The following is a 16000-nucleotide window of genomic DNA, read 5'->3' on the forward strand; positions in this document are numbered from 1 at the left end:
AAGGGCTTTGCAGGGTTTGTATTTATAAGGACAACAAAATAAAACCACTTTAAGATACTCATCTTTTCCCTAATAAAAGCTGGTTTGTTTTCCTTTAATAATAAAAGAACTTTGTCATACGCAGAAAAACCTTATTATTTCCCTTCTGTGTTTAAAAGTTCTTGGATTAGATATACATTCTGGCCTAATTTTGGGGAATAGCCTGCAAGAGACTGCCTAGTGTGTGGAGAGAAAGCCCCCTGTCCCTAAAACAGCCCGACTTCAGGTTAAAAATCAGCCGATACCTTGGTTTAGTGTTTTTCTTTCCCCCCCCCCCCGGCTTTTTTCATGACACAGCCTTTTGTTTTTGTTAAATTACCAGCACCGTTTCAGAGAGCAGATGGACCCAACTGGTCCTTACAGCCTCTGTTGCTCCTGGGCTCCAAGCATCCCTCTACAAGTTAACGGTTTGCTCACATATGTGGTTTAATTACTAAAAACTACATGTCACTGTTTAAAATCCAGCCTTTAGGCAGGCACATAAAATCTGTAGAAGTTTACGTATCTCGCCAACAAGACTTTTGCTTAGCGAGTGTGTGTTGGGGTGTTTTCCAACTATCACCCAATGTGCCAAACCATCTTCTAAGGGCAGCAGAAGTTGCTCGTCTGCCAAACTGTGCTGGTTGTGTTGGTTTTACCTTTCTATGATCATAGTATTGTGTCTGCTGTACTTTGTACAAATCGTGTGGTTAATTAAGGCTTGGCTTTGACCTGTTGACTTTCTTTCCAGTAGGTCGGCGTCCCCTCACTACCTGACTTCAGTCCTTCAGCAGAATCATGGTCGAGTGCTCAAAGGTAAATACGGAACTCTCTTTCACTCTGCTCTTGTGGTTTCTGTCACAAGTGTGTACTGACACCCAGCTGATGTCTTGCATGATCTGCTCCGAAGGGCCAGTTGGATTACAAAATGTGTGCTTACAATGTAGTAGAAGGCGTGTGTATTGTATTAGTCACTCGTGTGTTAAGTGTAAATCCGCAAGATGCATTTCAAGATGTAATAGAGGCCAACTTGTGCTGCCAGCAAAGCATTTAGCAGACACATGGCTCCCAAACATCCTCTGCTTAAAGAATAAACAGTTCAGTAGAAGACTAGTCTGAAGGCTGCACATCTCTACTCCAGTTTTAATGGTTACTACAAACTGAGAACAAAAGGCAGCAAACTCTGTTAATTAAAACTTGAGGATGTGGCCACAGAAGTGCCACATGGGTGTGTTTTATAACCTGTGTGCTTTATTTTGGGTGCTCAGTCCCCTTTACATGTGGGTGCAACATTCCTAGGTTGCCATCTTCAATTTCTCAACCAGGGATGAAATTAGGAAACATTACACAAGATAAGGAAGCTAAGCTGCCAGTACTGTAGCCCCTCTCCCCACAAATTCAGTACCACGGTTAATGCATATGTTGGGAAGGGGAGAAGAAATGCCATTACAAATGACATTTCCGATGCTTCCTTTCGTCAATTTCCACCCCAGTTCCAGTTCAGCAAGACTGAGAGCCTATCCTGCTCACGGCTAGTGCCTTTCATGCATTGTCTCCCAGCCCAGTTTCTCTGCTCACCATTCTTATGGGCATATATACGCATACATGTACACTTCAGATTGAGTGTTTTGCTCTGAGACGCTAAGGTTCTTGCAAGACCTCATCCCCTCTGTGCTCTTCTTTGGCCTGGTTAGCCCACTATATATATATATAGTCTGTATATCTCTCTCCTATATGTGAGAGGAATATATAGCCTGTCTCTCCATCATCCATAGCTCAAGTGAACAAAGACAGACCTTGAATTGACTCTTTGCATGAGTGTATTCTCAAACAACTGGGAAAGGCATGCTTGATTCTTTTCCATTTCACCCAGTTCCAGTTAGGAATGTTGCTCTTTGCCGTAGTATCCTCAAGGTGCTCTTTTTGAGATGGAAGCAGTCCACTCCCTGGAGCAAAGGATGGAGTTGAACAGCAGCGCTTTTAAAAGTGCTACAGATCACTTAGACCTTTTAAAGTGCCTATTTATTATTTAGATCTCATCGAGCAGTTCAGTGCCCTTTTCCCCCACATCTTCTCGATTTCTTACGTTTGACTTGATGTGCAGAACACTGCTGTAGGGGAGAGGTGTGTGGAATTAGCACTGTTAGTGGGCTCGTTCATCCCTCAGCCTCACTTATTCCCATCACCCAGGTCTGAAGCTGCTGGGATGCTTTGCTGTGCCATATGCATAATCTTTCTCTCTTGATTGGTACAAACGAAAGCAACTTGTTAAGTACAGCAACAGCATCATCATATGAATGTCTTATGTCACTGATTCTTGCCTTCAACTTTGACAAGTGCAGCATGAGAATTCAGCTTTTGAACATTGTAGTTAAGGTATGAGACTGTTCTGTAACCGAACCGTACTGTGCAAGTCATGCTCTGTCTGAATTCATACACTCTCCCCCCCCAGCTCTTTATTGTTGGCCAATATATGCAGATATTTATTCTTTGCATGTTCTAGGGACTTCATTTTGTCAGGCTTACCTGAGAACTAATGTTTTGCTGCTTCTCCTTCACAGAATCTGACATCGATGCTGCTACTGCAATGATGCTGTTAAATACTTCCATTCAACAAGGGATGCTGGACTGTAAGCATAAGCCATTTTACTGTTTGTCTTCTCTGCCCAGGAGCTAAATGCTTTCTCTATGAAGTTTCACAGAATCATGGAATGGTTTGGGTTGGAAGGGACCTCAAAGCCCATCCAGTTCCAGCCTCCTGCTGTGGGCAGGGACACCTCCCACTGGATCAGGATGCTCAAAGCCCCATCCAGCCTGGCCTTGAACACCTCCAGGGATGGGGCAGCCACAACTTCTCTGCACAACCTGGGCAAGTGTCTCACCACCCTCACAGGAAAACATTTCTCCCTAATATCTCATCTCAGTCTTCCTTCTTTCAGCTTAAAACGTTTCCCCCTCATCCTACCCTTGCACTCTCTGATCCAGAGCCCCTCTACAGCTTTCCTGTAGCCGGTTTCAGTACTGGGAGGCTACTTTAAGGTTTCCTTGAAGCCTTCTCTTCTCTGGGCTGAACAACTTCAATTGTCAGCCTATCTTATGAGACAAGTATGGTCTGGTTTCCAAAGAAGTTCTTCCTCTGCCCTCTTTTTGCTGGATGGTAAGAAGAGTTAGCCATTTCCGTTCCTCTACCTCTTGGTTGGGATGAGCTGAAGACTGTTGTCCTCTGTGGAGGACAGTAAATGTGCACAAGATAGTACAGGTCATAAATGCTCACATTTGGCTTGCTTTGCAGTTGCTCAGCCACAAGGTGTTTGTCATGCAGGTCACTCATTAGAGTACTTGCTTACTGATGGATCTTGTTTTTAATAGGTGAGAAACCTCAGCCTTTGAAGACACCCAAGAAGAGGAGTTACGGCAGTGCTTTCAATCCCCCCAGTTCCATAAATCTGCAGGAAAATGATTCTGCAGCCACCAATATTGATCCGAAGGAGGATCACAACTACAGCGCCAGCAGCCTGGGCTCCCAGCGCTGCGCATCAAGGTCCAGTGTGTCTTCCTTGTCTTCCTTTGACGATGTGTATGAATTTATCTCCAAGACCAGCCACGATGGCAGCGAAGGCTTTCACAGTGAAATGGATACAGACGTTGACTCTGAAGACGATCCTCTTGGAGACAGTGGCTATGCATCACAACCCTGTGTAGATACCTCGGAGAAAAGTCAGCCGGGCAACAAAGTGCTCGAGGAGCTGTGCCAAGAAATCGATGAAGAGTTGAAAGAAGCAGCGGGGTCTCTGCTCCACCTTGCTGGCATCCAAACGTGCTTGAGTTCCTTGATAAGTACTGCAAAGACCCACTGCCACAAGCAAAGGAAGAAATAGTGTGTCTGTCAGTGTTAAATATATACATCTATTTTTTTTAATTGTGGCAATACTCTTCTACTTTTACCCTTCACAAGGGAGATCAAAGCCATAAGAGGACTCATTGCTTTTTTATTTTGGGCGCTAACTATAATTTAGCCATTTATTTTTCAATCACTGCCTAAAAAGAAAACCAATTATTTAATCTTCTCAGTTAGAAGAGGTGCATGACTTGGGAGAACCTAAAGCATACTTCTTAATGATCACTTTTAGTTGTCTTTTTTTTTTTCATTTTAATCGTTGATTTTACTTTTTTTTCCCAGACATACGTTTGTTCAGGTGCACATCGTGGATTGCATTTACATGTCTGCTGGCCCTGTCTGTGGGTGTAGGTTTTGCCCTGTCTGAGGGCTCTGAATTCTATGTAGAGGATTAAAAAGGAGACCAAAAAAGAAAGAAAGGGGGGGGGAGAAAAAGGGGTCCCAGCCTCACCTGCCTCCTCCACTTGTCCTCAAGACAAGTCCCGGTGGAGATACTGGTGAAGGAGCTCTGTGGGCCTGTGGTTTTCAGCCCATGGGACACGGCAGCTGGAAACTGTAGCACTCCAGGAGCTGCGTCAGAGAGATGCCCAGTACCCCTGGAAGAGCAGGGATAAGGGGCAGCTGAGCTGGGTACCACCTCCAGCTTCTTTTTTTTTCCTTCCTTCCCCCAAATCTGCATGCAGGTCAGATTCCTGAAGGAAAACAGGGTTGGTTTTTCCATCTTAGGACACATTGTCTTTTTTGGGGTGGTGTGTCTTCACACAGATCCATGGTGCACCTTGGATGCAGCCAACATTGAAAGCCACCACTTACCAAGTTTGTTGTTCTTGTGTTACCACTGTTGAATACATAGTAGCTGCATAGTCCTGCAACATCTTCCCCCTTCTGCTCCCCTGTACCAGTTCGAGTAGGGGGAAGAGAACCCAAGAGCCGATGGTGATGACAACAAGGGCGAGGTGGAAGCTTTATGTGGTGAGCGATGGCCAGAAAGGGGACGTCTTGTCCCCTAATCTGAGACAAAATGGAATAGTTTCCTTCTGTCCCGGTGAGCCCTGAATTGCTTTGGGGGTTTTTGCCTCTTCCACTCAATCTTTTTTTTTTTTTTTGTCCCATGGGCCATCTCTGCCTTGTGTTTCCCAGATCGCCGTGCCTTGTGCTGTGCAAGTCCTGTCAGCCTCCTGCTGCCTACGGGGCATCTAACGGGCAAGGCGAGGCTGTAGCCTTTGGATGTGCGTCATGACTCAGGAGCACCTCCTTGTTTTGGAAAGAAATTCCTTTACAATTCAGTTTTGCAATAAACACATCTCTTTAGTTCCAAGACATCCTTCAGCCAAAAACGTTCAGCGGTACAGTGAGCTTCTTTCCTCTTAATTCTTTTAAACTCCGTGGTGATTGCTGACATCTTCTTGTAGGTGATGGTTTTCTGTTCAGGATTGGGTAAGCAGTTCTGTTGGCTTTAACAGGACTGCGAGTGTAAAGATGCCTTAAATACGTTGTGGAATCACGTACAAGGTCATCTCCTGTTTCCGAAAGATAGCATGATGTGCCATAAACGTCCTTCTGAACACGTGGAGCTGTGGCTTCCAGCAGCTGTTGGGCAAGCTGGTGGAAAATCGGGAGCAGGAAACCAGTTTCCACTGGTTTGGTTGTTGAAAACAGTGCTGGATTCCACCAAAAGTTAACTTATCCCTAAGGCGGTGTTTTTCTGGCTGTTTGGAGGCCTTTCCTAGATTGGCGTGGTTGGGGTTTTCTCACTTGTCACTCTCTTCATGAACACTGCCATGAACTGTCTAAACATAACCACAGTTGTGCTGCTGAAGGGCTGTTGCTCTGAGGGCTCTTCCAGTGCCTCTTGAAGACAACGGTGCTGCTCCCGCTGACTCAGTGGCTGGTGGATCAAGCCTGAAATAGTTGAGGTTCTTTGTGTTTTGGAATTTAAAGCCAACATGAATTTCTTTTTAAAGCACAAACACTAGAAAAAAGAAGTGGGTGTTGTTTTTCCGCCGTTACTTCAGTTTTAAGAACAATTTGTTTGATTTCTTGAAAGGCAAGAAATACTCTACTGTGTTCCCACATTGCGTGAACACCCATTGGGTTACAGGGCAACGTGTGTGCAGATGTGGGTGTCTTCTGGGTATCACAAGTGGTGCATGAGCCAATCAGATTGGATATCAGATGTGTTACTGAGGGATAGCAGGGGTAAAACTTGCTATTTAAAGGAAAATCGAGTACCAACGCAGTGGTTCTTAGGGTTTTGGGATGTGGAGATGCGATTGCTTGGTGGAACTGCTTTTTGCTTACGGGTTCTGTTTGTTCTGTGATGGGAAACTGCAAGGGGTAGAGGTTGTGTTGATATGAGAACGAGGATTCAGCTACATGCAAATATTGTCAGCAGGCTGGGATTTGTGTGGTGCTATGATTTCGGTTCCTCGCTGTTGAGGAGGGGTGGGTCCTGGCTCCTGCTGGAGGTGGTTGCAGCTTTTCTGTAGCTTCCAGTGAAAGCTGGACCAAGGTCCAGGTGTTCTGGAAACTGCAGTCATAGTCAGCTCCATGGTTTGGTTCTGGATTGCTTTTTTGCCTTGCGTGAAGTTTGAGAAGGTTAATACTCACTAGGAGTGTATCTGTGTTGCTGTGTAACCCTGAAGCGTTTCTGGACAGATGGGGCTGGGGTGCTAACAGTGCGTGTAATTACCATATGCAATGAGCAATAAACCCACACTAATCAGAAGTTAAGGGTGAAAGCTCCATCCATCCTTACAGCTTTCAGCCTGGGAGAACTGGAATTGTGGAAGCAGGGAGGCAATGCAGCCTTTCCCCAGGACACAGAGCAGGGAAGCAGGGCTGTGCTCTTCACGCTTGGCCACCTTCCCTCTCCTTCTGAAGGAGAAGGCAGCTGATCTGTGCTTCTGCCCTGTCCCACCATGTTGTCCCACGCCTCTGCCTGCAGGTTCTGGCAGGAAAGGGTGACCGCTTGGTGGCAGAGCAGCTCTCCTGGCAGCAAGAGAAGAGCTGCCCTTCCTTTCGTTCACGTACTGACCACTGGGTTTGCCCTCCACCTCCATGAAACCCTGGTGTACATAGTATACATGGAGAATAATTAAAAGCTATTTTGATTGTTGGGTTTGGGGTTATTTTTTAGCAACGTATGTAAAATGTTCATGCCAATGGTTGACACGGATATATTTTGGCAAGGAAAGTATTAACAAACCACATTCAGTTCTTTAAAGATGGTGGAGATGGGACTGGTGTGCAGGGAAGGCTGCTCTGTTCAGGCTAAATCTGCTGTGAGTGCTGTACGAACCCATACCGGCCCTTCAGGTTCCATTATTAAATTGCTGCTTCTGCAAAAGTTGCATCAAACATTTAAAATCCAACTGTGAAATGGAAGTTGTGTGGTTTGCAGCTCTTCATCAGCCTGAAAAGTGAGTACAAGCTTTGGTTGAAGTGTGCTTATCCTGGTGTAGTCGCAATATTTATCAAAAAGAAAAGGTAGAACATTTGAAGTGTTGCACCTGCCATGATTCTTAAAGCACATTCCTTGCTCCTAACTGCCAGTGCCATTATTGGTCTGTTTTATAAATGTACATTTCTTCACAAACTAAAAAGTGCATAATTAAGAGTATTACATTACTGCCATGTAGCGATATAAAATGTTTTATAATTGCCAACTCATTGTAACTATTATTTATTGAGAAGTGAATTGTAAGAATACTTTCTGATAAAATGAACCAGAGGTGTTTTTAAACCCTTCCCCTTAGCTCGTTTCTGATGTAGCATAAGCAATGTCCTTGGGGTTGTTTAGGATAACTTTGCCAGTAGGTAACCAGTTCTAACCCTGTCCTCTCCAGTTTAGTCCTTTACCTGTTTTAAAGGCGATTTACAGAAGTTTAGTTTTTTGTATGCTAATCTCTGTTTAATTAAAATGTTTATAAAGTTTATTTTTACCAAAGAGATGCAATTCATTATGACAAAATATTGCAGAATAAACTTTGTTTTATAACATTTGTGACCTTTTTCTGCCCACGTTTTTCATTCAGGTGATCAAAGGGGCTTTTCTAAAATAAACAGCGTTGCAACCAGAAAGTGGCGTGCTCTCTTTCTCTGCAGACCCTGCTCTCTGATGGTGCTCCAGGTTGCCTGCCTTCCCGTTTAGATCTCTTCCACAGGACTGCGCTGGTGTGAAAAGCTAAATGTGTAATTCATTACGGGGCTCGGCTTGGTTCAGACTGGTGATGCATGTTGAAGTCATCTGTATGATAGCAGAACCCCATCAATCCATACCAGGATTTCCTTACAGTCAGGTTCATCCATAGCTGACCCATAGTAGTTGAAGAGCATGCTGTTAAGGTCAAGATTTCACCTTTTAACCTGGAGGTTGAGGTATGTTTTGGTATCCTGGAAACTGTTGAAATAGTACTGCATGCCCTTTCCCTTCTGCATTTGTTTAAACACTAATAACTCGCATCTTTTTCTGATGGAATACCTCTGATTATTTATATCTAGAGAAGTGTGGCTGCCCCGTCCCTGGAGGTGTTCGGGGCCAGGTTGGATGAGACTTTGAGGACCCTGATCCAGTGGAAGGTGTCCCTGCCCATGGCAGGGGAGTTGGAACTGGATGGGCTTTGAGGTCCCTTCCAACCCAAACCATTCTATGAATTACAGTTCTGTGTCTGCAGTACTGCAGTGAAGCTGCTTGTGTGATTCTCAAAGATCAGTAGTGTAACATAGACAGGTAATATAAAAATGCATCCTTGGACAAGGCTGCATAGACTTTGTTTGGGGTTTTCAGTGTTTACTTTCTTTGATCCAATCTATGCACACGAGGCCTTATGGAAGGCACCCAGGTGGGTGCTCCCCCTTGTCACTGGCAGGAAGGAAATGCTCCCCATCTCATTCCACTCACCTCTTCTTGCTGCTCCCAGGCCAGCTTCCCCCGCAAGCGCATGGCACACGTGCACCCTTGCACTGTCTGAGGGTGTGAAGCACAGAGGGAAATGAGAGATCATAGAGTCCCGAGGTTGGAAAAGACCTTTGAGATCGTCTGACAGTACCTGTCCACTACGAAACCATATCCCTAGGCACTTCATCTACCTGTCTTTTAAATACCTGCAGGGATGGGGGCTTGGTCACCTCCCTGGGCAGCCTCTGCCAGTGCCTGAGAACCCTTCCAGTTTTTCTTCATGTCCAATCTGAACCTCCCCTGGAGCAGCTTGAGGCCATTCCCTCTGGTCCTATCACCTATCACTTGGGCAAAGAGTCCCACACCCACCTCACCACAACCTCCTTTCAGGCAGTTGTAGACAGTGATAAGGTCTCCCTGCAGCCTCCTCTTCTCGAGGCTGAACAACCCCAGTTCCCTCAGCTGCTCCTCATAAGACTTGTTCTCCAGCTCCTTTCCCTGCTTTGTTCCCCTTCTCTGGACATGCTTCAGCTTCTCAATGTCTTTCTTGTAGTGAGGTTAGTTCAGGTTAGTTTGGCAGGACCTGCCTTTCATAAACCTATGGTGACTGGGCCTGGTCTTGTGTGTGCTGCAATAGCACTCAAGATGACCTGCTCCATGATCTTCCCCTGCACTGAGGTCAGACTGGCAGGCCTGTAGTTTCCCAGATCCTCCTTACAGCTCTTCTTGTAAATGGGAGTAACATCTGCCATCCTCTAGATGTGATGGAATGCTTCTCTTTTGAAAGCAGACACTGCTCCATCTTTTCTATTCTTGCTTTTTTAACCTACTAGTCTCACACCGAGTTAAGTTTCTTCACTAGGATCAGACAGAAATCCAGCTGTTCCTTTTGCACTGCTTGAAGTGATAGGGTGGATTTTAACCAATTCTTTCCTGCATCACCATATCATACAGTATTTAAATCACAAGTTACAAAATATATATGTGCTATCTATACTGTTGATTTAGTATACATTTTAGTATACTGATAAGAGAACAACTGCTCTAATTAGTTTGGACAAAATCACACCTATGTATCAGATGCTAAAGGTATCTTTCTGATTGTTATCTGTGATATCGTGCTACAAGAGCCTTATGCTTGTTAAATTTCCCAAGAGCATTTTCCTCTGTTGGGACTGTGTTGGAAATTTCCCTCTGCATGGAGCCACAACTCTGGATACAAAGCACTCACTGACACAATCGCCCACTCACACCAGCTGTGATTTAAGGACATTTGTTAAGGGAATACCTAATAGATCTGTTTGGAAAAGCGGCTGTCTGCATTTGATGAGGAATGTAGTTTGACTTCCAGAGATCTTGAGCTTCCCAGATACCTTTGCATGTTCTTGATTTGAGTACTCCAAGTAAATACATGTAGAGGTGATCACACATGGGTTTTGTTCCAGCAACCTTCCTGTAAACTTGCCCAGCATTCGGGACATGCTTTAGTAGGCACGGTGCGGTTGGGCTGGAGGTTGGACTGGTTGAGCTTAGAGGTCTTTTCCAGCCTCAATGATTCTATGAATTAGACATAGATATTATCGTCCCGTTTTTTCCTTGTCAGAGCTGTCCTTGCACCTGAGGCAGCAAAGCACCATCGCCTCTGCTCGGATGTTTGGTTTTCACATCAGTTGCGTTTCTTGTTCTTTTATTTCCTGAAAGCTCCCTTGCTCTTGCTGTTAGGGACTACTGACAGCTAATGGGAGATTATTAACTGCCCGCTGCCAGGGTTAGTCCAAACAGCTCTGTGTTACACAGCAGTGTTTATTTTCCTATTGCATTAGTACAAAAGCAATCCTTTCCCTCCTTAGGCTCTTGACTGATTAAACAAACAAAGATTACTTGGTTTCCATTTGGAATACATGATCCTCACTCCTCTTAATGACTTTTCTGTGCATCAGTTCCAGTTTGAGTTCAGCCTGCTGGCACAGGCAGAGCTACAGCCACTCTTCTGGAGCGCTGGTGCTCTTTGTAAACCTTCCCTGTCTGATGCACCACTCTTGCCTGGTGTGTCCTGGGCTCGTCATGGCCTTTACCACAGTCACACACAGTCAGCTAATCCTGTTAGCAACTGGTCTGCCCGTGTCCTTGTTCTCTTCCCATCTCTTGCCAAAAATGAGGCCCCAGTCAGCAGAAAAAGTTGGCAGTTCATGACCTGGAACTTGGTTTAATGAGTTCTGTCCTGATCTTGACCTCTCCTGGCAACCTTCCTGCTCACAAGGAGCTTCCTTTTGGCACAGCCTGTCCCACTAAAGGGAGAAGGACCAGATTAGGTATTTGATACATGTGTGTTGCAGCTCACATCATTTCGCAGTTATCTACAGGATTGGTGGGTTTGTATAAAATGGTGGGGATGGATCAAAGGTCTCTTTGTCCCATGTCTTAATAGGAGATGCTACGCTTCCCATCGTTGCACTCATTTGAGCCATTGGAATGACTGCCCTCAAGCAAGCACCTGTCTGCCCTCTTTCAGCATTTGGAGAAGGATATCCCATTTCTTAAATCTACGTATGTTTAGCTGAGTTTTGGGTTTTGCTGGTTGCCATCATCTCTATTTCCATAGCATCTTGACTTTCCAAGCCCCAATGGGCAGCACATGAAACTGAACTGGATGCATAATTCCTATATTCATCCTGAAGGCACTGGCAGCAGTCAAGCACTTGGGCATTTGTATGCCTGGAGATGTGGGTCTGTCCCATCAGACTTACCTCGGCAGGACTGATGTGATTATGTGCTCTGCAGTTGGCAGGCAGGCACTCAGAAAAATCTCTGTAGGTGCCTGTATCAACCTTGACACAGCATCACTTTGAAAAATGGATTTCATGCCTGAAAGGCTTATTTTTTTTTTTTTTATTTAATTAACATGGTATCTTGGTTTCTTACCAACATCCAGTAGGTTCCGAGTTGTTTTAAATGCTAAGATTAGCTCAGCAAACTAAATTTTCAGCTATTTTCAGTAAGGCTACATTTTACTTTCTCTCAGAAGCTTTGTGCGTGTGTTCTGAAGTACTGGTGGAGGTTTCCCTGCCCTGAATACACAGTAGGACTTCCACAAATTACATTTTACCTTAATTTGAAAAGATTAAAGCTCCACCTGTTGAGTTTGACTATGGTGTGCTGGGTGGAATGACTGCTGCTCAACATGGGCTTGGCAAGCTCCTCCATGGGGCAGGGACGGCACTGGCAGTGCCGAGCCATTTCAAAAGAGAAAATGTTTCCCTAAATCTCTGAGTGGCTCCATGGATTTGGGTGTTAAGTTGAGCACGATCGTGTAGGATGCTACCTTAAGAAAATGATGCTGCTGTGCTGCATGATGTCACCTTGACCCAATCATAACCCATTTTCTGTGAGCATCAGTTAACTCCCCAGAGAAGCATCCACAGAGCGATAGCAGCATCCCTGGCAGCCGTTGCTAAGCAACAAGATTCGGCTTTCAGCAGGATCTAAATTTAAAGTATTTAACCCTAGATCTGTCAAGGCTCATTATTTCAGATGGGGTTGTTAATCCCTGCTTGGTGTCCAACTTCGCACATCCCCTGGTTCTGGTAGCGCCGCTGTTTTCTTTATCACGCATAGAGGCTGATAATGAGGAGAAGCGTGACCACCCTGGGTATCTCGATACCAAATCTCATTTTAGTGCTGATCCACACACAGAAATATGGGATGCAGTGAGAGGTGGAATGCAGTGCATGTTCATAATGTGAAGCTTCCTTTCTTAGCTGCCTTGTGCAAGTGGCTTGCACCTACTTTCTAAGGAATGCTGGCTGTCCAATGAATCCTGGTGGATGGGGTGCTGGCAATAACAATTAAGCTTCCATTTTTAGTAATATTACATGTATTATTTCTTCTAGCTGAACTTCATGTAGGTTAAGAAGTACTTCTTATCTAAAACCATTCCAATAACCTGCTGTCACTTTGAAATTTAGGAGCAGTTTAATACTGGAGAATTTTAACTCTTAAATCATGACATAGAATATGTCTAGATTGTGATGAAGTTCTGCAGAGTAGAACTCAAACCATTCTTTTCAAAGCATAGAGGCCTGGAATCCTACTCCCATAGTTTACAAAAAAAAACAGGAAATAATTCTGACCAGCTGTGTTATTCTTTGGTTAATCACTGCGCATGTCCCTGAAAGGACAGGTTCACTTCCAGCTTTTTAAAGGTGTGTCATAGTGCACTCAGATGAAATGATGCTGATTTTACTGGTCACTGTCATAACCACACACACTAAAAAAGAGAAAAATCACTGAGACCTGCACCAAAAAAAAAAAGATAAAAAAAGAAAAGAGATTGTACCATTCAATTTAAAAAAACACCAATATAGTCAATCTCAGCCTTGTAATCCCCGCTAAGGGTCTTAATTTTTCCTAATATCCAATCTAAACCTCCCTGGCTCAACTTGAGGCCATTTCCTCTCATCCTATCACTTGTTACCTGTGAGAAGAGACCAGCACTCACCCCACTACAACCTCCTTTCTTCCTAATGCTCCTTCTCAATGCAGTCTTTTCTCTCTCTCTAGGAAAGCTGACACTTTGTCTCTCTGCAATTCCAGTACCTGGATTTTATTTGAACGGGCCAGACTGGAGAATCTGAGTGCAGGCGGGCTTAGCCAGGCAATACTCCTGAGCTGTGCTCCCTGCAAGTGAAAAGAAGAAAAGCAGGAAGCGAGGCTGTAGAAGATTTAGAGACCTTCAACAAGAGATGGCAGAGCTAAGGAAGAGGTTTTATTTTCCTGGAAGAGGGGGAATTCTGCATTAAACACAAAAAAATGGAAGAAACACAAAAGTTTTTCAACTGTTAGTTCTTCTGTTCTATGGATCACGTATCAGAATTAGCTGTCAAGATGCAGGAGCTGCTGCTGTTGCACTGAAGGCTGGTATGTGCTGTACCCCAGCGGAATGTGAGCTGTCAAGTCAACTCTGCATTACCCCAGACAGCCGCCTGCTTAGTTTTTTCCATTCTCTTGTTCTCAGTGATCTCTCTTTACACAAAGGCACCACTCCCAGCCACGCACACACCCTATGGATGATTCACACTACTTATCCTATGGGCTGGGAAGGGACATGGGAGACACAGACTTGTTTGCATTTCTATTTTTAAATGCTGCAGAAACACTGAAATTATGATAATGAAGACTACAAATAATTAAAAGAAAATGTTTTGTGAAGCGCATTTCTGCGCATGCATTAGTTTTTTTGAGTACTTGTCTTTTTTAATTTCATTAGAACGGTCAGATTTTGAAATAGGTTAAAGGTCACAGATAACAACCGGTTTCTAACACAGTCGCCATGAGAAATAACAAGTGCATCTCTGAGCACACATCCTGCTGTTCATACTTGCCGTTGCTAGGATAACAGAAACAAAACACCGGTTCAGGGTGTCTGCAGCTTCCACGGATGTGGTTTACGCGTTGCTTGTGACAGCCTGGTGACTGACGATGGCTCCCTTCCAACCATTTCTGATGCTTTTCCGGATCTTACAAACTCTCTTGTTGTGAATACTTGCAAAAGATGACAATGAAGTTTATTTTCTCAAAGCACAGAAAACATTCGTGATGATTCAAACCCCATCCTTTGTTTATTTCTCTACCTGCACCTATTTACAGGGTGTGTGAGAACAAGCTCTGACTCATCAGAGAGGAGAGAAGGTGCTGTTTGAGCAGGGAAGGGAGGTCAAAGGAGACTGAAAACAGAACAGAGCAAAACAATTGCTGTAATTTTGAAACAACTTATCTGTCTTGAGACAGCATCTGACATTCAGCACCTGCAAAACTCGCTGCTGAGAGCAGACGTTAAGGACAGGGTAGCCTCTGTCCCACTGCATCTCCGTGGCTCTCCATTCTCCTCCTGAAACCAAACAAAAAGGTGCAAAAATGCTGACCCTTGTGAGGGTTTTTCTTGCTCAGCACATCACGCTTTAGCTCGCACTAAGCTCTGCTGCTGTAGTGTGCACTTACACCCACGTGGATGGACTTGCAGAAGGTAGTATTTTGGGAATGCTGCTTGACATTCCACTTGACCCCCCTCGCTCTGTCCTTTGCAATTACATGCCGAGTCACTGACAAGGAAGCATTACGACACCACGCTGCAGCAGCACGCAGTGCGCGCACCTCTCTGGCACAGCGGTCGGACAATCTTGTTCTCTAGGGAAAAATTAATGTTAAGAAAGTGCTCACTAGGAAACAACAAAATAAAGACATTTTTTCAGTGCTGAAAGTAGGGGAAATGATGAATCAAAAGGACAAATCTGAGATTTTCCTATGAAAAAGTTAAAAAACAACCAAGCAAACCCCATAACTTTGTTATTTGTATGTTTAGGCAACTTTGACGCAAGCTTTTCTCCAAATCTCACCATGGAATGGTGATAAATTGTAACACTATGTGTTCCTAAAGTTATAGGGACTTCAGGAGCCAGGAGAACCTGGGCAAGAGACAGGAGGACTTTAAAATACAAGAGACTGGCCCTGTGCTTAAAATACACCGACAGAGAGCTGTTCTAATGAGCCTAAAAACCCTGCAGTAAGTGCTCAGCCTTACAGCCTCTAGGCAGTAAATCACTCATCTTTTGACTCACTCCATTCACTCATTTTAAGGAATGAACATTACCTCTACAAGAAATGCCCTGTATAATGTATATTTAAATCTTGCCTTTCTAGATTAATGCAGGCCAATAAATTCTGTTTCCCCACCTGGAATGCTGGCTGCCCAGTCAGAAACACCACTTCTGTCAATGCAAAAGCCATTCATTCCGCTACAAACAGGCACTGCTACTCCCTCTGCTCCCTTTCCTGGCTTTCAGCTATGAAATCACTCTGCCAGCATCCTATGCACCAGACACAAGGAGGACATTTCATCACAAAAGCACCTCTGAGTGCAGCACAAACTGGGATTACTCTATTTCGCAAAGGATCTTCAAAGTATTTCAACCCAGCATTTCATGGAAGACATATTGTAGGAAATGCAAACCTAAAACGACAGGCTTGGAATCAATTGTAGAATTTTTTAATAGCTTGCCATATAAAACTCACTGCACTGACATGTGAGGACATTCCATGCATGGTGTATTGCTGTTCACCCTGGCATGCCAAATGGCAATTCCAAACTCCGCTTATTTCATTAAGAATTTCTGTCAGGAATACAGAAC

General features: G+C 44.4%; 1 protein-coding gene across 3 annotated transcripts in view; it reads left to right on the forward strand.

Annotated features, from left to right (window-relative positions):
- Positions 1 to 14125, forward strand: part of FOXN2 (forkhead box N2) — a 33929-nt gene extending 19804 nt beyond the window's left edge. Inside the window, exons 4-7 of one of the 3 annotated variants that reach the window (XM_054062472.1) lie at positions 770 to 834; positions 2580 to 2648; positions 3388 to 8296; positions 13377 to 14125. In XM_054062472.1, the coding sequence (XP_053918447.1) occupies positions 770 to 834; positions 2580 to 2648; positions 3388 to 3896 (643 nt within the window). In that variant the 3' untranslated portion in view covers positions 3897 to 8296; positions 13377 to 14125. The remainder of the gene's footprint in view (positions 1 to 769; positions 835 to 2579; positions 2649 to 3387; positions 8297 to 13376) is intronic. The other 2 variants (XM_054062473.1, XM_054062471.1) reach the window with 2 other exon arrangements.
- The last annotated feature ends 1875 nt before the right edge of the window (positions 14126 to 16000 follow it).

Source organism: Cuculus canorus, chromosome 3, assembly GCF_017976375.1.
Source record: "Cuculus canorus isolate bCucCan1 chromosome 3, bCucCan1.pri, whole genome shotgun sequence".
NCBI classification, from domain to species: Eukaryota; Metazoa; Chordata; class Aves; order Cuculiformes; family Cuculidae; genus Cuculus; species Cuculus canorus.